This window comes from Schistocerca cancellata, chromosome 1, assembly GCF_023864275.1.
Source record: "Schistocerca cancellata isolate TAMUIC-IGC-003103 chromosome 1, iqSchCanc2.1, whole genome shotgun sequence".
NCBI lineage: Eukaryota > Metazoa > Arthropoda > Insecta > Orthoptera > Acrididae > Schistocerca > Schistocerca cancellata.
The window spans coordinates 884,545,393-884,572,167 of record NC_064626.1 but is presented as its reverse complement, the minus strand read 5'-3'; the positions used below and the strand labels follow the sequence as shown (position 1 = coordinate 884,572,167).

The following is a 26,775-nucleotide window of genomic DNA, read 5'->3' as shown; positions in this document are numbered from 1 at the left end:
CCAGGTCCCCAGACCTCAGTCTTTCTCAAAAATTGGTAATTGCCCAGTTGTTCAAAATTTAAATTTTTGGAGTTACAAACCAAGCTTGTTGCCATGCACAATATGCTGCAACAGTTTTGTCAAAAGTCGACAGTTGCTGTTGTTAAAGGGTGTTGAATACAAGTTTTTACAAAACTCCATTTTTGCTCTGAGCTAGTTAAAACAAAAGTCAATAGACACAAGCTGTGCTTCGCTTCTGAGAGATCTCAAGAGAGATTAACAATGTAGGACATTATTGTCAAGGATAATGCGAGAGAGTCTTCTGCGATCAAAAAGAAAGAAAGAACATAAATTGTAGGCAAACACATGCCGTCAGAACTAGCAACAGAAATAAATTAGTGGTTTACACAACATTTACTACTGATTATGGCTCAGTTCGAACCCACTTTGTCAGGGAGAAGGAATATCAAGAAAGAAGCAAAAAGGAGAAATACTAACTTCTACGGAATAATGAAACAAGAAAAACCAACAGTGGTTATAGTACATTTTTATATTCAACAGAATCAGCAAATACCATAGCTCTCTGTAGACGTGAAGTATTGTAATGTATTAAAGACTGGTTTGGCTATACAATTTCTGCATCATGCTTCATTCCTAAGCACAGATACAGGAAAGAATTGCTTTTTATACTTGGCTTTAAACAGAAGGACCAAAAGAAATCAAACAAGCAGCCTCTACTCTACTGGATTTTCTCAGAAGCTTGGAGACATCCCAGTTAGAACATGGTCCAAATGAAATACACTCCTGGAAATGGAAAAAAGAACACATTGACACCGGTGTGTCAGACCCACCATACTTGCTCCGGACACTGCGAGAGGGCTGTACAAGCAATGATCACACGCACGGCACAGCGGACACACCAGGAACCGCGGTGTTGGCCGTCGAATGGCGCTAGCTGCGCAGCATTTGTGCACCGCCGCCGTCAGTGTCAGCCAGTTTGCCGTCGCATACGGAGCTCCATCGCAGTCTTTAACACTGGTAGCATGCCGCGACAGCGTGGACGTGAAACGTATGTGCAGTTGACGGACTTTGAGCGAGGGCGTATAGTGGGCATGCGGGAGGCCGGGTGGACGTACCGCCGAATTGCTCAACACGTGGGGCGTGAGGTCTCCACAGTACATCGATGTTGTCGCCAGTGGTCGGCGGAAGGTGCACGTGCCCGTCGACCTGGGACCGGACCGCAGCGACGCACGGATGCACGCCAAGACCGTAGGATCCTACGCAGTGCCGTAGGGGACCGCACCGCCACTTCCCAGCAAATTAGGGACACTGTTGCTCCTGGGGTATCGGCGAGGACCATTCGCAACCGTCTCCATGAAGCTGGGCTACGGTCCCGCACACCGTTAGGCCGTCTTCCGCTCACGCCCCAACATCGTGCAGCCCGCCTCCAGTGGTGTCGCGACAGGCGTGAATGGAGGGACGAATGGAGACGTGTCGTCTTCAGCGATGAGAGTCGCTTCGGCCTTGGTGCCAATGATGGTCGTATGCGTGTTTGGCGCCGTGCAGGTGAGCGCCACAATCAGGACTGCATACGACCGAGGCACACAGGGCCAACAACCGGCATCATGGTGTGGGGAGCGATCTCCTACACTGGCCGTACACCACTGGTGATCGTCGAGGAGACACTGAATAGTGCACAGTACATCCAAACCGTCATCGAACCCATCGTTCTACCATTCCTAGACCGGCAAGGGAACTTGCTGTTCCAACAGGACAATGCACGTCCGCATGTATCCCGTGCCACCCAACGTGCTCTAGAAGGTGTAAGTCAACTACCCTGGCCAGCAAGATCTCCGGATCTGTCCCCCATTGAGCATGTTTGGGACTGGATGAAGCGTCGTCTCACGCGGTCTGCACGTCCAGCACGAACGCTGGTCCAACTGAGGCGCCAGGTGGAAATGGCATGGCAAGCCGTTCCACAGGACTACATCCAGCATCTCTACGATCGTCTCCATGGGAAAATAGCAGCCTGCATTGCTGCGAAAGGTGGATATACACTGTACTAGTGCCGACATTGTGCATGCTCTGTTGCCTGTGTCTATGTGCCTGTGGTTCTGTCAGTGTGATCATGTGATGTATCTGACCCCAGGAATGTGTCAATAAAGTTTCCCCTTCCTGGGACAATGAATTCATGGTGTTCTTATTTCAATTTCCAGGAGTGTATATTTATTTTCTGACTCCGGTACTAATCAAAATAAAAATACAGTAATGATGTGTGCACACTAATGATGTGCTGGTACATTATTTTCCAATTCCTAGGTGTAACTAGAATTCTGAGAGTGTGTTTGGTAGAGTGGATAACGACTAACGGGATATATTCTTTCAACAGATACTGTTGGAACAATATAGCATTGTCAAGATACTATATAAAGGTTGGGCAGCAAAGGATCTCAAGTCCAGGGCATCGAAAGCCCTACGATCCAAAGTGTCTTTCAAAATAACTTCTCTGTGAGTGATGGCTTCTTCACGCATGAAATCTGGTAGTTTTGTGAAGTCTTTGCTGGCTGCTGTGGCCAAGCGGTTCTAGGCACTTCAGTCCGGAACCACGCTGCTGCTACGGTCACAGGTTTGAATCCTGCCTCGGGCATGGATGTGTGTGATGTCCTTAGGTTAGTTAAGTTTAAGTAGTTCTAAGTCTAGGGGACTGATGATCTGCGATGTCAAGTCCCATAGTACTTAGAGCCATATGAACCATTTTCGTGACGTCTTTGTGTTCCAAGGTTGATGTTTCCCTGCCATTAAAGCATCTGGGCACTAGATATTGCAAGGCAACTACAAATTCTGGCAAATGATGACTTGATGTCTCCATGACGCCAATGAAGGCTATGTCAATTAAAGCAACAGTTCATGTCCATCTGATATTTTGATATGTACACTGTTACCACGAAAATCAATTTTTGGTTTGGCAGTGAAGTCGGCAACACATTTCGAAGGTTCTAAAATCTTAACTGCCAATTTTACAGACTGGAATTATGAAACCATGGAACATAATATTAAGGTGAGGCATTTTTTCAAGAGTTTACAACTTTTATGAAGAAATGAGTGCCTGTGAGTGTTCCTAAGGCAATGAAAATTTGTGCTTTGGGCTCATATGGAAGTGAATACCAGGGAAATCCATGAGACAGCTTTCCGTGAATTTCATATAGACAGTGTCAGCCTACATCACAAATACAGCCAGTTCACTGCAAGATCACCATGTGGCAGAACATGCCTGGTATAATCTCCAAATTGACGAAGGTGTTATTTAGGGTCTAAGCATATCTAATGTTAAGGACATTTATTTGCTGTTAACATAAACCTGAATCTACTGATCATTAGAGATGCTCCAAGCAAAATTATGGAATGGGCAGGGAAATACTTGAAATTGTGGAGACATGAAGATCATCGTTTCCAGGATAGTTCACATTCATAATCAAATCTGGATGATGGCTTAACAAAGAATGACTAGGACAGAGATGGAGGACATCAATACAAGGGGTCAATGTGAAGGATTTGACTATGAAAGAACAACAAGACCATTCACTGAGGCACAAAAAATGAAGCAAATGGAGGAGCATTTGAAAATTAGGAAAGTATTTAAACATATGAAAATTTCTTCTAAGACATAACTTGAAACCAGCAGTACAAAATAGGTTGAAACAAACTGGTAATCTTTGACATGTAAAAGCTTTGACAAAATGTGAGAAAATTTACGTTACAAAGAAGAAAAACTAACTCTATAAAGGTGCTAATGATTAATGATGAGAACATAGACGTGTTGAGCGATAGCAGCAGCACATTATCACTCACTTATCAATAGATAGTGGATACAGCAAGGTTGCCATCCTTCCACATATACGGTAACTTGTAAATACTACTGGTAAGAAAACTAATCCAAGGACAAAGTGTTTACTGAGATTTAGGGCGCAGTAGGAGGGATATAAATGAAGTGTCCTCTCGGGCCCTCATTTTTCTGATATATTTATGCTTGCTTGGTGACTTTTGAACACTAGCAGAGTGAAGATTGATGGCCAAGAGCATAGTTTGAGGAAAATGTAATGAAGAAAGGAAGAAAATTGCATTTAGGAGACAGGATGTGCAGTGTAGAGACTATATTGAACATGCATATCTAAAAGTGATCGTTACAAATGAAAATGATACAGCAACAGCAACCAGAGATAGTTTGGGAGGAACCTGAAGGATGCCTTCACAAAAATTGACAGCTGAAAGAGAAATGGGTGAAAACAATAGAATTAACTGCAAGCATCAGGGATACTCATTCTATCTCCATCAATGTACTCAATATATTCCTATAATAGCTTCTGAAAGAACAAGATCTATATCTATTTATCATCTAACATCCACCTATAAAGATCATCTTTTATCTGCCAGTTTTAAAACTAATTCTGTGTCAGTGAAATTGCTATACGAACACTTGGCAATGAATATTTGGACTGTACTGAACATGAAACATCAGACTCAAACTATATAGTTACAGAAGTTAGCAAGGAAAACTTATCTGCCATTACATTTCCCAATGAACGTTCCAAAACAGATGTTACAAATAATATGGCTTCCACTGTGCTTGTATCATTATTACTTCGGAAATCTTCATACAATTCTTTAAGGTCTTTTTCTTTTCCTGTCCATTTGCAGAAAACCCAGAAATACTCCATGGTCTCTGAATCCACATTTGCTAAAATACTATGAGCTTCATCAAATATAGGCCACATTCTTTTAGCAACTTCAGGGAACCAATGTACTGGTTGGCTGAGAATGTGAACATTATCTGCAAAAACAATAAAATAAGGAAACTTTAAGATTAAAAGTAGTTGTTCCATTACAGCTAATCCTTTCAATTACAACAATCTACAACACAAATATCTTGTTACATATTACAAAATTATGAAGCACATTAAACACTTACAAATGGAAAGGATATTTTTTTTCCATGGTACCAAATTACCACGTAACAATGCCACTGGTATATTTTAAAAAGTACACTTTAAGGACAATAAATAACAATTTTGCACTGTACACATTTTCTTCTATGCCTTGTAAAATGATCTGAACTGTAATTATAAACAATGGCAGGAGTAAAAGTAACAACTCACCATAATGTTGAGGAGTTGAGTTGTACGTTTAACTACAAAAAATATATTATAATTTGTAATTAAGAAAATACCAATTTAACCATACTTTACCCTCCAAAGACTTATGTACCAATTAGACACTTTAGATGGCCCTTTTACAGAGGATGCTGGGAATGAAAGCTCACAACTACCTCATACTGCACTGGCTGCGGCACTGCTTACTTCTCACAAGGCAGCCAGCTTACAGCATATAAGAGAAACGGATGTGTTACGGGTTAATGTACAACTGTAATGTTTGAGTAATCAAAATTGGATTCTTACTTCTAAGAAATAACTATTGCTTATGATAACTATAAAGAGGTAAGGGGTAGAAGTAAAAACTTGTGAAACTATGAATCGCTTCCACTGCTCCCATCTGTGGCCGTGTCTAGACGGAACTCTTCCAATTTACTGGTGCTGCCAGACACTGTGTTAATGATAATGATGTCCACAGCAATTTTCATCATACTTTCGATAACTTCCTCCAGCTCCTGCAGGTTTGGCAGTAGGCTTCCCAGCCCACACTGGTAATTAACTGATAGAAGTGTCAGTGAGGTTTCACAGATTAGTGGCGGACATATCCCGTTATATTTTGCTCTCTGAACTTTTTTTATTATGTCCACGCAAACACTATTGTGTTCATATCACAGTTATAAGATGCTAGTTGAATGCTTTTATGACATTTGCTTGTAGCATGTGGTTGACTACATACGACTTTGCAGTGATCCTGTTTTGAAGAACTATAAATCATACAGGTCCTCATCCAGTATGTTGTTACATTATATATCTCTAATGCAATCATCCGATCACCGTTGCCTTGAGGTTTTATTTATTTGGTGATATTTTTACTTGCCTATAATGATATGGATCATTATCCACCACCACAACAAATTGTGGTGGTAGGTTTGGAAGTACTTTTTTCTCAACCCATTTCTCAAAAGTCACAGGATCCACCTGCCAATAATAGTTTCCATGTGGGGATTTGGTCCAAAACTGGAGCTGATATTCCTCTAAAAACCCATTTTTTGAACCAGTGCTTCCCATAAACAGCCTTGGGGGTAGTTCCCCACACTGTGATTCCCAGCAATCCATCATTCTGCCAGTATTTGCCAGAGAGAAAGTTATTATCTATACAGGTCTTGTCTAGATACAAAATTTTAGTTGCAGCTTCTCCGGTGTCTCCAATTTGCACTAAGAAACACTATGTCTGCAACTTCGATAAACAAATGTCTTTAATACTTTTCTTAAGCAGGTAGCACTCAATTTCCAGTTAATCTCATTCTTTGTACTGGCAGCGATTTACTGACAGTTGATAAAATTTTCATAAGGGTATAAAATTTCTCAACTGCGCTTATAAGTAACTGTTTAATTAAACCATTAATTACTGTTTCAACTTTGCAATTTATTTGCCTAAAAGGACCACAAGAAAAAGAATTCTTAGAAAGTTGGACTGCATTCTATGTTGAATACATTGAAGAGAGGTAGTGTAACATTACACTTGCAGTACATACAATGTACAACTATACTTTCATAGAAGGTGCTTTGACAGTAATTGTGCATTTTACGTCTACAATATGTGCATTGTAACTCTGCTCTGTGACAGAGAATTTGAGAGTGAAGCGAGCGCTGGGATGGGTGCAATGCCTGATACATTCACTCCCAAAAGTCAACACATCAAACACGAAGTTGTTGTGCAGCTAACAGACACCTAATATAACTAAGAAACAATCAGTTTTTGACAATATAATGTAACTGATTAGATAAAAAATCTACTCACCAAGTGACAGCAGAACATGCACATAAAAGAAGATTATAACTATTCAGGCTTTCAGAGCCAGTGGCTGCCTCTTCTGGTAGAAGGGTTAAAGAGGATGGAAGAGGGACGAAGGGAAAGGACTGCAGAGATGTGGAAAAGATTAGAGTTTGGAAAAGTCACCGAGAACCATGGGTCATGGGAGACTTACTGGATGGGATGACAAGGAAAGACGCTGTTGGGACTGCACTGGATGAGATTTGAAAATCTGAGAGCTAAGATGCTTTGAAGAACTGCCTGAGATGATAAATCTGTATTTGCTATGTTAATTCCAAATTGTTCTGCACATCTTTCACTATGCATAACACAATAAAAAATACAGAAATGAAGTTAAACTTAAGAGCACTGTAAGAGAGAAATTTGTAATAGATAAACAAAAGTATTAATTTCATTGATGGGTTATGTTAACTTCATAATATTCAATTTACTGTGTTCACCTGAGATTCAAGTTTAGTCATCTCAGAAAATTATTTTTGTGCTTCAAACACATTATGCTGCACACAAGTGTATTTGAAAATTACCTCTTCTTTCCAAGAGTAGGAGGTTATTCACCAGGATGAAGATAGTAAAATTCTTCAGCCTTTTCTGGCTGCACTTGCTTAGCACCTTATACATGGCTACTCTTTTACAAGACTTATCAAGCAGATGTAGCAGTGCTTTCTGCCTCTTTCCTCTGCTGCAGCACTCAATGACATTTAACATCATTTTTCTTGCACCATTATTATTATTATTTATTTTATGGCCTTCATTGGACCACTCTAGTCAAAAATACAAAGTTCTAAACAAGTTGTTACACAGGGATACAATTTGGTTCAACAATAATTTAATATGATATTTAGGTAATATAATTATTAGAGTCTATTATTATATGAAAGGTGTTTTGCTCTTCTGTCTGCCCAATATTTCTTCATTCTTTCAGATACTTTCTTTCTTCCTTCATCTGAGACAACTCTTCCTGTACTCCTTTTATTGATTTTCATTTGTAGTCTGGTTTGCGGGTCTTGCAGTATTCTGGTTTTTTCTGTCTTGTTTTTTTATGTCATCTACTGTAATTTGAAGTTCTTTTATATCTTCCTTAATTTCTGTGATCCATTTAATGTCGCTCTTGCTATTCCACAACTTTTGTATTATTTTTTTACTAATTCTGTTTTCTGGAGTTCTCATCAGATGTCCAACGAATGAGATGCGTTTCTTCCTGATTGTGCTCATGACTGGTTCTATTTTCTTATATACTGTTTCATTTGATGCTATTCTCCAATGTCCATTTATTTTATACTGTTTATTAAACATGTCCTAATTATTCTTCTTTCTATTTTTAGTATTCTGTCAATTTCTGCTGTATTAGTTGTTTTGAAGATAGTTTCAGCTGCATACGTTATTTCTGGTTGTGTAACTGTTTTATAGTGTTTTAATTTTGCATCTACAGATAGGCTTATTTTGTTGTATGTAGTTTTGGTAGTGTAATCTGCATAGTTCAGTTTTTTAATTCTATTCTGCCATGATGGCTTCTCATTTAGATTGTATGTTATTATTTCACCTAAATATTTAAATTTATCAACAATTTTGATTTCCTGTTCTCCTATTGTAATTTTGTTTGCAAGTGGTGGATCAGTTAGCATAATCTCCGTTTTTTCAAATGATATTCTAAGGCCTACTTTCTCTGCTATTTCTTGTAGTGATTTCACTTGTTGCCTGGCTTGAATGGTGTTGGCTAGGAGAGCAAGATCATCAGTGAATCCCAAGCAGTTTAAGCTAATATCATCTTTTGCACTTCCAATTCTTATCCTCTTTGGATTGTCCTTGTACCATTCTCTCATTATGTATTCCAGTGCACAGTTGAACAGTAATGGTGATAGGCAGTCACCTTGTCTTAAGCCTGTTTTTATGAGGAATGGTTCCGAAATTTCTCCTCTAAACTTCACTTTTGATTTGGTGTTGGTTAGAGTGAGTTGCATTATTTTAATTAGTTTTGGATGGAGTCCTAGATTTCTTAAAATTTCTAATACTGAAGGTCTGTGGAGACAGTCATATGCCTTCTTAAAATCTACAAATGTTATTGCCAGAGGTTTGTTCCGTTTCTTGTAGTATGCCATAATCAATTTTAAACTAATTATCTGCTCTGCACAGCTTCTCCATGGTCTGAAACCTCCCTGATATTCCCCTAACTCCTGTTCTAATTGCTCCTTGATTCTTTCATATAGGATCTTGGATAGAATTTTGTATGTGCAATCTAGGAGAGAGATTCCTCTGTAGTTGTCTGGGTTGCTCTTATCTCCCTTTTTGTGTAGTGGGTGGATGATAGCTGTGGTCCAATGTCTGGGAAATTGTTCTGTTACCCAAATTTTTGTTAGAGCCATGTGTAAGGAGGTCTTGACTGAGTCACTTGCATATTCCCACATTTCAACAAAAACCTGATCTTCTCCACATGCCTTATAATTTTTTTTATTTTTTTATTATTGTTAATTTTTTTTGCACCATTACAAACATTGTTTCACTTTTTTCGCAAAGAAATCATCAAAGCAAATGGAGTTAGTGGTGAGTGATTGGAAGAACTAGGTACAACCTCTTTACACATTTTTGTAAATAGTATTAATAATCACTATACACTACACCACACATGAATCAACACTATATTCATAATGCCTTCTTGTTGCTTAACACTGTAGCTAAGGTTGGCAACAAGTGTAAACATTGTGAGTGGCCCGAAGTGAGATGACTTTCACTAATCAGAAAATGGCTATCTTAAAGTGTGTGATTAGTATGAAATATACTGTTAATAGAGTTACAAACAAGGAGTATAGTACAAATCAAGCATTTACACTACAATGTAAGTCTTATGCTCAAAAGACAACAAAAAGAAAAGAATACAGAAGGAAGGAAGAGTAGGATTTAATGTCCTGTTGACAACAAGGTCATTAGAGAAGAAGCAGAAGCTTGAACTGTTTCAAGGATGGGAAAGGAAATTGGCAATGCCCTTTCAAAGGAACTGTCCTGGCGCTGGTGTGTGTGTGTGTGTGTGTGTGTGTGTGTGTGTGTTCGTTTTTGTTTGGTGCTTATGGGTATTCAGCAGTGAGGCTATCAGTGCCCTTACATATATTAAAAGAAACAAATGCAGATAAAATTATGAAAATGTTATCACACACATTAAGGCAATGGAGAAAGAGTAAAAGGTGCTATATAGGAAACTCAAACACATGTAAAATGACAGAGGAATAAAAAACAACAACCAAGGAAATGTCACTGGCTGTCCACTTACAAAAAACATGGGTTAGCAAATCACCCTGTTAACACATTAAAACCATCTTCCTACAATCTTGGGAAAAGTGTTGGACAATTCACAAAACTTTCAAACTCTACCCTCATTCATCTGTACATTATCTAAAATAGAGGTCAGATCCGTCAGCACAACCGCTGCAACCCACTTGTCGGATAATAAAACACAGTCTCATAAAATGTGGCACACAGTTATCTGCAGATTACAAGCACCACATACTGATGGGTCCTCTCGCTGGAGCAACAAGTTTTTGATTACAGGGCTGAGGTGTATGTGAAGATGAGTAAGGAGGACCTTGTCCTGACAATGTGGCTGGTAGGAGATACTCCGTAGCCACGTTGTAGGCTTCACTAGACAGAGCTTGTTGTCTGTCATTTCCAGCCATTCATCCTCCCACTGACGCACGACTCTAGATCTCAGCAGTGTGGCTATAACATGCAGGGGTATGGCACACTGAAATAACTGAAGATCACAACATGCCTCCTTGGCTGCTTGATCCACCCTGTCGTTCCCTGCAATACCCATGTGCCCTGGTACCCAGCAGAAAGACACTTCCTTCCCCAGCTGTTGTAGTTGCAGGAGGGCATCCTGGATATTCTGGACTACTTTATCTGCTGAGTACAAAGGATGTAGAGAGTGAAGGGTACACACAAAATTGGAACGGACAAGAAATTTAGTGCATGAAGAACATCTTTTGTGCCTGCAAGACTGCATATAGTTCTGTGTTGGAGACAGTAAAGTCTTGAGACAGTTGGACCATGAGGACACAATCTGGGAAAACAACAGAGCAACCAACAGAGTCCCCCTGTTTAGACCCACCCGTAAAGATGGCTATGTATTTGTGGTGCTCATTTAAAGTGTCAGAAAATATCACATTAAAAACAGATGCAGGACTGCAATCTCCCCAGTATTGCACCAAAGCTAAAATTACACTGGGTCTCTGCATAACCACAGTGGTTGTTGTTGCTGCTGTTGTGGTCTTCACTCCAGAGACTGGTTGATGCAGCTCTCCATACTACTCTATCCTGTGCAAGCATCTTCATCTCTGACAAACTACTGCAACCTACATCCTTCTGAATCTGCTTAGTGTATTCATCTCTTGGTCTACCTCTACTATTTTTACCCTCCACGATACCCTCCAGTACTAAATTGGTGATCCCTTGATGCCTCAGAATGTGTCCTACCAACCGGTCCCTTCTTTTAGTCAGGTTGTGTCACAATTTCCTCTTCTCCCCAAATCTATTCAGTACCTCATCATTAATTACATGATCTACCCATCTAATCTTCAGCATTCTTCTGTAGCACCACATTTCAAAAGCTTCTATTCTCCTATTGTATAAACTATTTATTGTCCATGTTTCACTTCCATACATGGCTACACTCCATACTAATACTTTTAGAAAAGACATCCTGACACTTAAATCTATACTGGATGTTAACAAATTTCTCTTTCAGAAACGCTTTCCCTGCCATAGCCAGTCTACATTTTATATCCTCTCTGCTTTGACGATCATCCGTTACTTTGCTCCCCAAATAGCAAAACTCATCCACTACTTTAAGTGTCTCATTTCCTAATCTAATCACCTGACTTCATTTGACTACATTCCATTACCCATGTTTTGCTTTTCTTGATGTTTATCTTATATTCTCCTTTAAAGACGCTGTCCATTCCGTTCAACTGCTCTTCCAGGTCCTTTGCTGTCTGACAGAATTACAATGTTATCACCAAACCTCAAAGTTTTTATTTCTTCTCCATGGATTTTAATTCCTGCTCCAAATTTTTCCTTTTGTTTCCTTTACTGCTTGCTCAATGTATAGATTGCATAACATCGGGGACAGGCTACAACCCTGTCTCACTCCCTTCTCAACCACTGCTTCCCTTTCATGCCCCTCTACTCTTATAACTGCCATCTGGCTTCGGTACAAATTGTAAACAGCCTTCCACTCCCTGTATTTGGCCCCTGCTGCCTTCAGATTTGAAAGAGAATATTCCAGTTAACACTGTCAAAAGCTTTCTCTAAGTCTACAAATGCTAGAAACATAGGTTTGCCTTTCCTTTATCTTATAAGATAAGCTGTAGGGTCAGTACTGCCTCGCATGTTCCAACATTTCTATGGAATCCAAACTGATCTTCCCCAAGTTCCACCAGCTTTTCCATTCGTCTGTAAGAATTCTTGTTAGTATTTTGCAGCCATGACTTATTAAACTGATAGTTCGGTAATTTTCACACCTGTCGACACTGGCTTTCTTTGCGATTGGAATTATTATATTCTTCTTGACGTTTGAGGGTATTTTGCCTGTCTCATACATCTTGCTCACCAATTGGTAAAGTTTTGTCATGGCTGGCTCTCCCAAGGCTATCAGTAGTTCTAATGGAACGTTGTCTACTCCCAGGGCCTTGTTTCGACTTACGTCTTTCAGTGCTCTGTCAAACTCTTCACGGAATATCATATCTCCCATTTCATCTTCATCTACATCCCCTTCCATTTCCATAATATTGTCTTCAAGTACATCGTCCTTGTATAGACCCTCTATATACTCCTTCCACCTGTCTGCTTTCCCCTCTTTGCTTAGAACTGGTTTTTCATCTGAGTTCTTGATATTAATACAGGTGGTTTTCTTTTCTCCAATGGTCTCTCTAATTTTCCTGTAGGCAGTATCTACCTTACCCCTAGTAATATATGCCTCTGCCTCCTTACATCTGTCCTCTAGCTGTTCTTGCTTAGCCATTTAGCACTTCCTGTAAATCTCATTTTTAAGACATTTGTATTCCTTTTTGTCTGCTTCATTTACTGCATTTTTATATTTTCTCCTTTCATATATTAAATTCAATATCTCTTCTGTTACCCAAGGATTTCTACTAGCCCTCATCTTTTTACCTATTTGGTCCTCTGAGGTAGTGGGCGATTAAAACCCTGGGTGCTCTACACCAAGATTAGGATTGTACATACTTCACACCAAGTGGCTCCAGTATGCACTGCATGCCGATCCCAAACAGACGATTGGAGAAAAGGAGTTCTAAAGGCCGACGAGCAACAGTATAGTATGTGGATGAAGTCAGAGCTGCGAGGAACATACATATCTCATGCACCATGAAGAGTGCCACAAGACGAGTGACAGTCCTGCAGCCTAAGCAAAGAGACTGGATATGGGGTTGGTCCTATAAGCACCTGTGGCAAGCCAAATACCCTCATGGTGGATAGTTTCAATAAGCTCAAGGTAAAAAGGCTTTGCTGACCTGTACACTGTGTGTCCATAGTCTAGCTGAGAACGTGCAAAAGACCTAAAAAACTGGAGCAGACATGCCCTGTCTGCTCCCCAAGACCTGTGACTAATGCACTTTACGATATTCAGTGCCTTCTGGGCTCTGGCTTCTAGGAACCTCAGGTGTGGTAACCATGATAATTTTGAGCAAAAAACTAGGGCTAGAAACCTCACCGAGTCTTTAAAATGTAGAATCGTATTCCTCAAATGCAAGTAACATAAATTAAAAATACTACAAGAATGATTAAAATGAAAATACTCTCTCTCTCTCTCTCTCTCTCTCTCTCTCTCTCTCTCTCTCATCTGCAGAAAACTGAAAACCCATCTTTGTAGCAAAAAAAGTCAAAATCATCCACAAGTAAGGAGCAGTGTGCAGGACTCCTTGCCATAGATGTGATACTGTTTATGACAACGGCGAAAAAAAGCACTCAGACAGAACGACTGTATGAAAATGGAGGTGGCTACAAAAGCCCCGTCGATGGAGTTTTACAAGAATATTGTGTCTCCAAGTAGTGTAATTACCTTATTTATATTGAAGAATACATTGAGACAGTGATGTTTATGAAAGCATGCTGAACAGCCGCCTCTAGTAGGATCAGGTTGTCATCAGTGGACCAAAATCTCCGGAATCCACACTGACAGCAGCTAAGGAGCTGCCTGGTCTCTAAAAACCAGACCAGGCAACTGTTAACAATGCGCTCCATGGTCTTTCCTACACAGCTTGTTCCAGTAACTACTGGAACATGTGATCCTTTCCTGGTTTGAGGAGAGGTATTAGAATTGCCTTTCTTCCGAGTTGGGAAACTGGCCTATCTGCCATATAAGATTAAAACATTCAAGGAGAATTTTCTTTGATGCTGCTGGCAAATGTCAAAGTATGAAGTATCTATTTTGGTCATGACTGGGTGCAGTACCATGGGCCTCAGACAGCAGCAATTCCAGCTCCCATATGGAGAAAGGATGGTTGTAAGACTCAGAATTGTGGGATTTGAAATTCAATTTGCCTTTCTCTGTAGCCACAGGGTATTGGCGAAACACCAGATTCTGGCTGGGAGTGGCTATAGTTGCTGCAAAATGCTCTGCCATTGTCCAAGTGATGTCTCTGGGCACTGTTTGGAAACACCCATTTCAGCACTGCTGCTATTTTTAAACGACTGTGTTTACCGCAAATCCTACAGATGACTTCCCACACATCAGTAGAACCAGTGGAACAGTTGATAAAGAGTCCATGAATGCTTGCCATGAGCTTTTACTGCTGTCCTTAATTACATGTCAAGCCTTTGCTTTTACAACTCGAGAAGCTGTCAGGTTTCCTGCTATTGGATGGCATTTAAACTATCATAGAGCTACACACCTGTCCCAGATTGTTGAACAGCACCCCTCACAACCCACAAACTTACAAGTCGCCTCCTAAGGTGTCACGAGGACTTTGGGATTTATAGGTCAGCAGCGTAATGGATCATTTGCGTCATGTGGTTCACCTATTCCTGTATGCATGTTCAAACACAGCCATCTGGCTGAACATCATCCAGCTAGCACAGCTGATCATCTATTTTAGTGGCTTCTGTTCAACAAGTTCTCCATCAAGCAGGTGGATCCACAGTGGGAAGTGATCACTGGAATGAAGGTAATCATCAGATGCTTCCCACTGTGCTAAGTCTCCACGTGCTGGAGAACAGAAAGAGAGGTTGACGGCTGAGGGTGACCTAGTAGCAGGACAGAGATGAGCGGGACTGCCACTGTTGAGCAGGCATTGAAATCACCCATTAGGAGAATCAGGCATGGGAATTAGTCAATACGGCCTACGAGAGTCTCAGAGTCTATAGCACCCTGTGGACACCAGTACAGTGAGCAGACAGTGATCTTCTGACCCACATGAACTGGTACAGCTACTGCTTGTAGGGCAGTAACCGAGGAGACAGCAGAGGAGTGGTGTGTGTGATTGACAATAACAGCAACCCCTCCTTTGGCTCTTTCCTCGGTCAGGTCATCTTTCAGTGGCGGGTACAGCCCTATGGCACAAGGGCATCAGTGGCTTTTAAATGGGTTTCCTGTAAACACAAGCACAAGGTTATGCCTGTGCCAGGATTGCAGTTCCTCCACACAATTTCTGATCCCATTCGTGTTCCACTGTATTATGGGAGCCATTTAGCACAGGAGTTGTACTTTCACCCCATCTTTCTGCCAGGGTGGAGAGGACACAACAGTGGACTTTCAGCCTTGGGGCAAGATGGTTGCCCTGGGCAGACTTTGCAGTGTGTTGGCTCTGAAGAAGAAGCAGCAGAGCCATCAAGTTGAATGACATTGACACGATATAATGATTTACCAGCTGTTTTTTGCCTATGGTGGAATCTTCCCATTAGCTTTTATAGTCTAGGAGGGCTTTGTAGGAGTTACTGCAGCAGTAGTGGAGGCAGTGCCACATTTTTTACTGTGCTCTGTCTTTGGAGGTACTGGGAGATATGTTGCTTTATCGGACATTCTCGGGAGGGCTATGGGCTCTGAAACAGCTACAGCCTGAGACGCACACTGACAGACGCAAATACTAATGCTGACACTAGCAACCTCTGTTTGCGTAGAAGCATTGGCTGTTAATGTGAGAGGCTGCATGGCCTTATAGCTCTTCTTGGCCTCACCATATGGGATGTGTTTCAGTCTCTTAATCCCCTGTATCTTCCTTTCTTCAAGGAAGACACTGCAACCCCTACTCCAGAAAGGGTGATTCCCAGAGCAATTTACATGCTTTGGAGGGGAGGAGCAACCAACTCTGTCATGGACAGCTTTACCACATTTGCCACAAGCGGTGTGCCCAAAGTGCTAGCATTGAAAACAGCACACTGGGTTGGGACATATGCTTGTACACTCAGACGAAGGAAACCTGCCTTGATATGCTCTGGGAGTTTCATGCTATTGAAGGTAAGGAATGAAGGAGTCATATTTTATTAGATCTCCATCCACCCTTTTCAATATATTTTGCACATCAATGATCCGTTCCTGAGCCCATTCATCCTTCAGTTTTTTCACTTTCATAACAAACACTACCTCTCTCACCAATTCATCTACTAATTACAGACTCAAAACTGACATAACATTACTGAGTGGCAACATTCATATCTGAACTTAATCTCAACAGGTATCTAACAACTGGGACAAAAGGAAACGAGTGCTCAGTATCACCTTATTAGTCCAGTGTGCCACATGATGATTCACTTGACACAAACTCTGAGCAGTCTCAGCAGCCAAAGAGGTTTTACAGTTAAATACACATCTTACTTTGGGCACTGGCTATTTGTGTTATACTATTGTGAAACTTCAGCCAATATGGTAGCAAAGCACTTCCAGAGCTGAGGTCACCATAGCACAGTAACATTTAATCATCAGCCATCAGAATTAAACATCAGTAGCAGAAACCAGAGCAAAGTAAGTAGTGAAGAAACAGAATACAACCATCAACTCTGACCTGTGATACTACCAACTAGGCAACTATTCACCAGCACTACCATATTTGTGACCACTCTCTGCGGGCAAAATCCACTCCCTCACACTCACTCACTCTCTCTCTCCCTCCCCCCCCCCCTTTCCTTCCTCCCTCCATGACACATACACAATGATGCATTACCCCAGAAAAGTCATAAGATATTAGTGAATGAGAATACGAAAAGTCAGTTGACTTTTGCATTTTAATCTTCAAAATCTGATATAACTTATAGCAAAAATATTGCAAAGCTTAGACATGTAACACTTAACTCTCATTTCAGCAGTACATGTTCTTTCCAATACAAACCTCTAAGAATATAAAATATTCCGTTTCATTTATTGTTTTATCCCTGATGCTTGGTTTCTAATGATGTGATCAGGCCTCGTGCAGCACAGAATTGCCGGTATTGTGTTTTACCCAAGTTCAGTGATAGCACATTTGCAAAGAACAAGTTATCAATTAGAGAGCAAAATTTATCTACATTTTCAGGTGTTGAAGTTTCTCCATTAGGACTTGCTAAATAAACTGTATCAGCAAAGGGAACTGTTTCTTCTCCTTAGATATATGAAGACAGATAACTTACACTTAACACGAACAAGAGTGGGCCCAATAAAGGTCCCTGCAGTATAACTGTAGTCAGCATTCGAGGGGGAGAACTCATGGAGGGTGGATCCCTGCAGTGCATCTGTAGTCACTACTCCCATTCCGAAAACGTTGTTTCAATGTCTACACAATCTAGATCACTTAATGCAGCACCCTGTATATTTCTAATCAGGATGAAAACAAGTTACCAACCAGCAAGATCTCTCACGCCATGATATCTGAGATTCTCTAGAAGTATCAGAAAACGCCAGTTGGCAATATTTTTACATTTAAACGTAGTAGAAATTAATTCATGAACTTAAAAAAAATAGTGTGTTCTGTAGAGAGCCACATTGAAATCCAAACTGAGACTATCTTATTACAAGAGGAGTGAGTTATAGTCCTTACAATTTTTCTAGGTCCTTCGAGGAAAAGGTGAGTAGTGAAACCGGTCATTAATTATTAATATCTGTCCAACAAAATTTCTTGCAAAGGGGTGCCCTGTCATAGTGATGTACTACATATACTGTATGACCAAATACTTATTTGCTGAATGTAACTGAATACTTACTTAGAACTTCTAAATAAGAGCACCTTCTTTTCAGTTTTCCTTCTGTGTTTTGTGATTTATATCCTTAAATTCCTTGCACATTTATTTATTTACTAGGCGCAGTCCCACATTTTAATAACTGTGTATTGAGTAGTTCTGCCATTTTTTAGACTGCTGTGTTTGGATGCGAGATGACTTAGTGACCTTTTGCTCACAGCTCCAGGTGGCGCTGGCTTTGGTCAAGCTGTTTGGGCATCTGTATGAATGGTCAGATGTGGGGATCTAAGGTGTGTCCAACCACATCTCCCCATCTGTCCACTAGTCTGGCTGCCCCAGTTACTTCCCACACTGAGGTTGACCTCACACCCTATGTTGAGTGGGAGGTCATTTCAACAGGCGGCAGGCAGTGAAAGACTTTCCTGGGTGCCAATGGAGAGGCCTCACTAGTTTGTCTGACGAACATGTTTTGGGCTCTATCCGTAGCTGTTAAAGATATCGAGTTCTGTGCAGTCGCATTTCCTGTTTCAGAGGAAGCCACTCAGCCTGCACTATCCATGCATTCACATAGGGTATTATTAATTTTAGATGGAAGCTCCGACATTAGGCACATGATTGACATGAAATTGAAGTAGATAGTTTCTGTGAGGAAGTTTGACAACCAGAATAAATTAACCATTGGTTCCTTTTACCGACTGCCCAATTCAGATGCTACAATTGCTGAACAATTCAAAGAAAACAGTCTCATTTCAAATAGGTACGCCACTCATACAATTATAGTTGGCAGTGATTTATATCTACCTTTGATATGTTCGCAAAAATACATGTTTTAAGTCCATGGTAGGCATAAAACATCATTTGAAATCGTACTGAGTGCTTTCTCCAAATATTATTTTGAAAAATTGCTTCAGGAGTGCATTCGAAGTATAGATGGTGGTGAAAACATACTTGAATAATCTTGAGCAAATGGTGAGCATCATGATAGATACAGAGATTAGTGCCCACAGGATCACTGCAGCAAGACTGTATCAGAACATCCAAATCCTCCTTCCAAACTGACTAAGCATAGAACAAATGTGGCTTAAATTCAAAGAAATAGTGTTGAAGACAGTTTAGAGATTTAAACCACATAAATTAGTAAGAAATGGACCTGATTACCAATGGTACACAACACAGACCAGAACACTATTGCAAAAGCAATGAAAACATGCCAAGTTTAAAAGAAAGCAAAATCCCCAAGATTGACAATGTTTTAGTGAAACTTGGCGTGGACTTTCATACAATATGTTTTTAACAGTTTCCACAGTAAAATTCTGCCTTCAAATCTAGTAGAAGTGCAGATTCTGGTCATACATAAAGTATACAAGCGGCGAGACACAAACAGTACCTTCAATGCGCAATAGCAATGGTAATGTTACCAGTGACAGTATTACTGAAGTGGGGTTACTAAATACGGTAAATACAATAAAGTAAATATTCCAGAATTCGAACCCTGAACAGCTGCCAAAATTAATGACTTAGAAGTAAATGTTTTCTGTGCAGCAAAGCAACTCAAATACTTAATAAAGGTCAGCCTTCCAGTCCTGATTTTATACTAATTAGATTACTTCCAGAGAATGCTGATAATCATATACAACCACTTGCTTGATGAAAGATCCATACCTAACCACTGGAAAGTTGGATAGATCATGGTAATACTCAAGGAAGGAAATATGAATAAGCCAATGAAATATGGACCAATATTACTAATATCACTTGCAGTAGGATTTTGGAACAGATAGTGTCTTCAAAAAATTATGAATTACCCTGAAGGAAGAGCTTTATTGACAAATAGTCAACACGGATTCTGAAAATTTTGTTCTTGGCAAACACAACTAATTCTTTATTCACACAAAGTAATGACTACGATCAACAGGGGACCTCAAATTGATTCCATAGTTTTAGATTTCCAGAAAGCTTTTGACACAGTTTCTCACAAAAGACTTCTAATCAAATAGCATGCCTACAGAGTATCATCTTAGTTGCACTACTGGATTCGCAATTCCTTGTCAGAAAGGTCAGAGTTTGTAGTAACTGATGGAAAGTCATCGAGTCACACATAAGTGATATTTAGCATTCCCCAAGGAAGTGCTATAGGCCCTCTGCTGTTCCTGATCTATCTATGTTATTTAGGAGACAATCTGCGCAGTCCTCTATGATTGATTGTAGATGACACTGTCATTTACCATCTAGTAAAGTCATCAGAAGATCAAAACCAATTGCAAAATGGCATAGATTTTATATCTGTATGCGGCAAAAAGTCTAAATTGACTCTTAAATATGGATAAGTGTGAGAACATCCACATGGGTACTAAAAGAAATCCTCTAAACACAAGAGTAAGGGCTGTGTCAGTCAACTGCATACATAGTAATTACAATAACAAACAAATAAAATTGGAATGATTTCACAGAAAATTTTGTGGGGAAGGCGAACCAATGACTGTTTTACTGCCAGAACACTTAGAAGGTTCAACAGGTCTACTAAAGAGACTGCCTACACTACTTTTGTCAGTCCTCTGCTGGAATGCTATTGTGTGATATATGTTCCGTAGAGGTAGGACTGGTAGAGGACAATCAAAAAAGTTCAAACAAGGGCGGCTCATTTTTTATTATCAAGAAATAAGGGACACAATGTCACAGAAATGTTACCAATGGTGGGGATGGCAACCATTGAAACAAAGGCATTTTTTGTAAATAGTCTTCACTGATTTGCCGCTGGATGACGTTGTGCAAATTCCACATTATTTCATCAGAGCTACTGTCAGACATCTTCAGGTGGTTCAACCTCGCTGGTGGCTAGGTGCGACTGACAGTATCTGCACATCGACACCCAGTATATAGAACACGCGCGTGAAGAATGTGGAGGCATGGAAATCACACATGCACAACGATTTGCAGATAGATGGTGCCATACTAAAATGTCCTCTGAAGAAAATAGCAGAGCAGCCCTGCCGCGCATGTGCTGTACGCTATGTTTACTAACAGTTTGGCCAGATGTCACTCACTACAAAACTATACTCGACCAATGTTATGACAGGTCTATTATCGAAAAAAATCTTAATTCTCTCGTCCTGATTTAATAGCAGCCAATGCAGGGTTCCAGGGTGCGCTCAGTTGTAATCCCGCATCCCTGTTGATGAGATTATCGGCTGTATGGGTATGTATTGTTTCCTTAATGACGCAATCCCAGAATGATGATACCAGGGTTAAAACTTCTGTCTTTTCATAAATTGTGTGATGTCCTGTATTCAGACAGTGTTCCGCAATTCCCAATTTTTCCGATTGGCGTAGGTGTGTATGACACTGATGTTCATTGCAGCATTCTTGTACTGTGCGAGATGTCTGACCTATATATGTTGCCCCACACTGACAAGGAATATTGCACACACTACATTTCCTCAGGCCAAGATCATCCTTAACCAAACCCAACAGGTTCCTCAGTTTTGCAGATGCTTGAAAACACACTTAATGCCACATCTTCCGAGGACTCTTCAGATTCTTGACGACATGGCACCCAAATGCAGCAAAAAGGCCAAAGTGGCGGGTGTCTTCATATCTTCAGTCTGCTCCACAGATTGAACTCGCTTGGGCCTGAATGCATTACATATCTGTCTCTCAGAATAACCGTTTTGTCAGAACACTGTCTTCAAATGTTGTATTCCACTCAACAGGCTCTCAGGATCAGACATGTGCTCTGTGAACTAACATACACAATGCACTAACGCATTGTACAGGACGATGGCCGATATAAATATGTATGAACTGGCTTTTGGTAGACGCTGTGTCCCAAAGTTCCATCTGCTTTCCTTTATACCAAAACATCAAGAAAATGTAAAGAACCATTTTTTCCCACTTCCTTTGTGAAGTTTATATTTGGATGGAGTGAATTTAAATGCTGAAGAAACAAAGGTAGAGTATCAAGTCCATACGGCCACACGACAAATTTATCATCCACATACTGCAGAAAACAAAAGGGTTTGAGAGTGGATGATTGTAGTGCTTTTTATTCATAAGTCCTCCATAAAATAATTGGCCACCTCAGGAGACAGAGGGCTTCCCTTGGTGACACTGTTCACTTGTTCACAATATTGGTCATGAAATATGTTGAAGTAAGCACTTGTTCAAATAATGCCACTATGTTCTCCTCAAATTTGTTGCTAATGAGCCCTGCAGGGGCACCTTTGTAAATGAAGACACAACATTGAGACTCATTAAGAGATCTGATGATTGCAATCCAATCTGCAATCTACTGTGCTTCTCTCACGAACAGAATATAATAGCAAGATATACAATCTGTTCAACGATCCTGCATACTGTAAATTAAAAAGGGATCTGATGGCAGAATCCAAGAGAAAGTCTTTGGAACTCATGAGAAAGAGCTCGATTCCAGTGCAAATCACTCAGAGATTGCGTCAACAGGATGCAGTTCCTCCTACACTCTATGGCCGACCCGAGATCCATAAGAATGGGATGCCTCTCCGTCCCACTGTAAGTAACATAGGAGCACCTACTTATTTTGCTGCCAAATATCACACATCATTACTGGGACCTCTCGTGCACAAAGTGTGACCATCATATTCAAAACTCTTAAAATGTCATAGGTCACCTGAAAACACTTACATTGCAATTGTTGTGACTCTCAGTTTTGATGTTGTGTCTTTCTTTACAAATGTGCCCCTGCAGGACTCTTTAGAGCTCAATGGCAACAAGTTTCAGGAGGACATAGTGACATTAATTAAACAAGTGCTTGAAACTTCCTGGCAGATTAAAACTGTGTGCCCGACCGAGACTCGAACTCGGGACCTTTGCCTTTCGCGGGCAAGTGCTCTACCATCTGAGCTACCGAAGCACGACTCACGCCCATGCTTCGGTAGCGCAGATGGTAGAGCACTTGCCCGCGAAAGGCAAAGGTCCTGAGTTCGAGTCTTGGTCGAGCACACAGTTTTAATCTGCCAGGAAGTTTCATATCAGCGCACACTCCGCTGCAGAGTGAAAATCTCATTCTGGAAACAAGTGCTTACTTCAACATATTTCATGACCAATATTTTGAACAAGTGGACAGTGTCACTATTTGTCGTGTGGCCATGTGGACTTGATACTCTATGTTTCTTCAGCATTTACATTCACTCCATCCGAATATAAACTTCACAAAGGAAGTTGAAAAAAATGGTACTTTATATTTTCTTGATGTTTTGGTAGGAACGAAAGCAGATGGAACCTTGGGACACAGCGTCTATCGAAAGCCAGTGCATACAGATTTATATCTGCCATCATTCTGTACAATGCGGTAGTGCATTATGTACGTTAGTTCACAGAGCACATGTGGTATCTGATTCTGAAAGCCTGTTGAGTGGAATACAACATTTGAAGACAGTGTTCTGACAAAACGGTTATTCTGAGAGACAGATATGTAATGCATTCAGGCCCAAGTGAGTTCAATCTATGAAGCAGACTGAAGATATGAAGACACCAACCACTTTGGCCTTTCTGCTGCATTTGGGTGCCATGTCGTCAAGAATCTGAAGAGTCCTCGGAAGATGTGGCATTAAGTGTGTTTTCAAGCATCTGCAAAACTGAGGAACCTGTTTGGTTCGGTTAAGGATGGTCTTGGCCTGAGGAAATGTGGTGTGTGCAAGATTCCTTGTCAATGTGGGGCAACATAAACAGGCCAGATATGTTGCACAGTACAAGAATGCTGCAATGAACATCAGTGTCATACACACCTACGCCAACCGGAAAAATTGGGAATTGCGGAACACTGTCTGAATACAGGACATCACACGATTTATGAAAAGACCGAAGTTTTATCCCTGGCATCATCTTTCTGGGATTGCGTCATTAATGAAACAGTACATATCTGTACAGCTGATACTCTCATCAACAGGGATGCAGGATCTCAACTGAGCACACCCTGGAACCCTGCATTGGCTGCTATTAAATCACAATGAGAAAATTAAGATTTTTTCGATAACAGACCCATCATAACATTTGTCTACTACAGTTTTATAGCGAGTGACATCTGGCCAAACTGTTGGAAAACACAGTGTACAGCGCACGCGCAGGAGGGCCGTTCTGTGATTTTCGTCAGACAGCCTTTTAGTATGGGACCATCTATCTGCAAATTATTGCGCATGCGTGATTTCCGCACCTGCGCATTCTTTGCGCACGTGTTCTATGTACAGGGCGTCGACATGCAGATACCATCAGTCGTAACTAGCCACCAGCAAGGTTGAACCACCTGAAGATGCCAGACAGTAACTCTGAGGAAATATTGTGGAATTTACACTACATCATTCAGCGGCAAACCCATGAAGAATTCACACAATGTATCTGCCGGGATGCTTGAAGATTAAGAAAGGTATATTTCACTGAAACAAGATGTTTTCATGAAACTTCTATCACCAATCTCCTCCTCTGGAGGGGAAAAAAAAGTAATTTGTAGATACCAATCTACATAGCGAGAAACCACTGTAATAAAATAACAGAAATTAGAGCTCACGTGGATACATTCGAGTGTTAGTTTTTCCTACACTCTTTTTGGGAGTGGAACGGCAGAAATTAGTCTGAACGGGGTTCAGTGAACACTTCGCCAGGCACTTACGTGTGAAATGAAGAGGCATGTAGATGCAGACCTTGGTCAAAAAACAGACTTGTACAAATAATACTGCATGTTGTGACATTTGGTGAAATTCTATGAGTAACGGCTGGCATGTCTACTATTTCTACTAGTCACTGGTCTTCTTTCCGTGTCCATGAAAGATCAACTTTTGCAATTCTTAGCACAACAATGTGTTAATCCCTAGAACTTTTATTTTTTTCTTACAGAGCTTGTCTTACATAGAAACAGAGAAGCAGTGCACACCAAAATAACCTGCATGCCTCTACCTCTACTATTCACGAAGGATGTCATCAATTTTCCTTCAGGCCACATCACATTAGGTTGGTCTTCACAGGAACCATACCTGCTGGCACCCAAATGAAATTCTCCATGTCTTTTATAAAAGTTTAATGCCACTAGGCTGGTCCTCTTGAAGTGTATACCAGCTTCAAGATTCTATATCACTGCATTACCCTTAATGTGTTCTGTGCTCCAAATAAAACACGAAATCACAGAAAAATCAATTGGAGGCTAAACAGAACATCAGAATGCCAGCAACAAGTATTGAAAGCTGGAAGGATGGAATTAGTTCTCTCAGTAATGCAAAGGGTGAGGTAGGGCAAAGGCAGGCATGAACAATTGAAAGTCCATTGGTGCATACGCTAACCCAATCTCTGTAACGCAGGGGCTTCTATGACAGAAATTTGAAACAAGTATTCCGTATCACAAATGTACAGTGCAAGCCCTTTCTGTATTCTGAACACTTAAATATAGACCAAGTTGTTTTATCTAACACTTATTTTGCCACCATGCTTCCGATGAACACCAATCTCAATCCGCAACCTGTACACAAAATAGTACAAAGCGGCAAGAGGACCACAGAATCGAGTGAGGATGACATGCTTGTAGACAAGACTGGAAACAGTCAGTGACAACCTTCCAATGCCAAGTTTCTGGTCCATCTAGAGGAATCTTTCCTCACCACCCAAAATTTTAACACACCCCTTGCCCCATTCACAGTAATTGAGGGAAAGTTTATCAACTGGTCTCAGGACTGATACACCTCATACTCTTTCTCCTGAACTTCAACAATTTTACACCAAACTATTTCCCTTCGTCTACCTCTACTCCATATACCATCTTCTTCCATTCCATGAAATAACTTCAATATGTCACTACAATTATATCTATCAGTCTCTGGTCTCTGTTCAATGACCTATGAATGCTCAGCCATTAGTAAGTGATTTGGGTCTCCCATCCAATAATGATATATGAACATTTAATTTTGTCAGTAAATGACATTCAGATACCTCTGTATAACTCTGTCTATGTTATAGAGTTGCTCTTTGATCCTCCGCTTAGCTTACGACTACTTGGTTTTAAATTTGGGTTATGGTGTGGTTCTTGAATGAATTTTCGACTATTTTGCTAGCATCTAATGCCTGTGTCAGTAATCTCTTTTCTACATTTCCACTGCTCCAAACTAAATTTGTGTAGCTCTGCTGCTACCTCAGTACTTATGAGTATTCCCAACTTCACTATTTTCACACTGTTTTCCACCTTGCTTCTATCAAGTATGAGACAGAAAGGCTCACTAATGATATTTGTAGTGATACTGACCTGATTCTCGTAGTCTCTCTTCAGCAGCTCAGCTCCTGATCACCTCTAAGCTGAAAGTCTAAATGAGTGTAGGATGGTGCGTTTTCTGACATGTATGTGACACCATAATTTGAATTGCACTAACATACATTTATTCTTCACTAATTTCAGATATTAAGAATGTTGACCAGTCTGTCACCTACTAAAATAAATTAGTGCACTGAGCGACATCAGCACCTGCACTACCTAACAGTCACAGTGGCGAAGTCAATTATTTAAATGTTGAAAGAAAACACAGTTCACATTTTCATGAAAAAGCAAAGTTCTCTATCAGTACTGTTCTCTAATAACTTATCACAAAAGAATACAATACTGTAGCTCCATTAATTCAATCCACAATGTGAAGCACCATGTCCAACAATCATTTGTTT

At 40.5% G+C, this 26,775-nt stretch overlaps 1 protein-coding gene across 3 annotated transcripts in view; it reads right to left on the bottom strand.

Annotated features, from left to right (window-relative positions):
• The window catches only part of LOC126190629 (endoplasmic reticulum membrane-associated RNA degradation protein-like), an 84,213-nt gene that overhangs the window by 50,981 nt on the left and 6,457 nt on the right, over positions 1-26,775 (bottom strand). For all 3 annotated transcript variants that reach the window (XR_007538264.1, XR_007538266.1, XM_049931048.1), the window contains exon 2: positions 4,548-4,807. Coding sequence is in view for 1 of the 3 variants with exons in the window: in XM_049931048.1 (XP_049787005.1) it covers positions 4,548-4,807 (260 nt within the window). In the remaining 2 variants the exon portion in view is untranslated. The remainder of the gene's footprint in view (positions 1-4,547; positions 4,808-26,775) is intronic.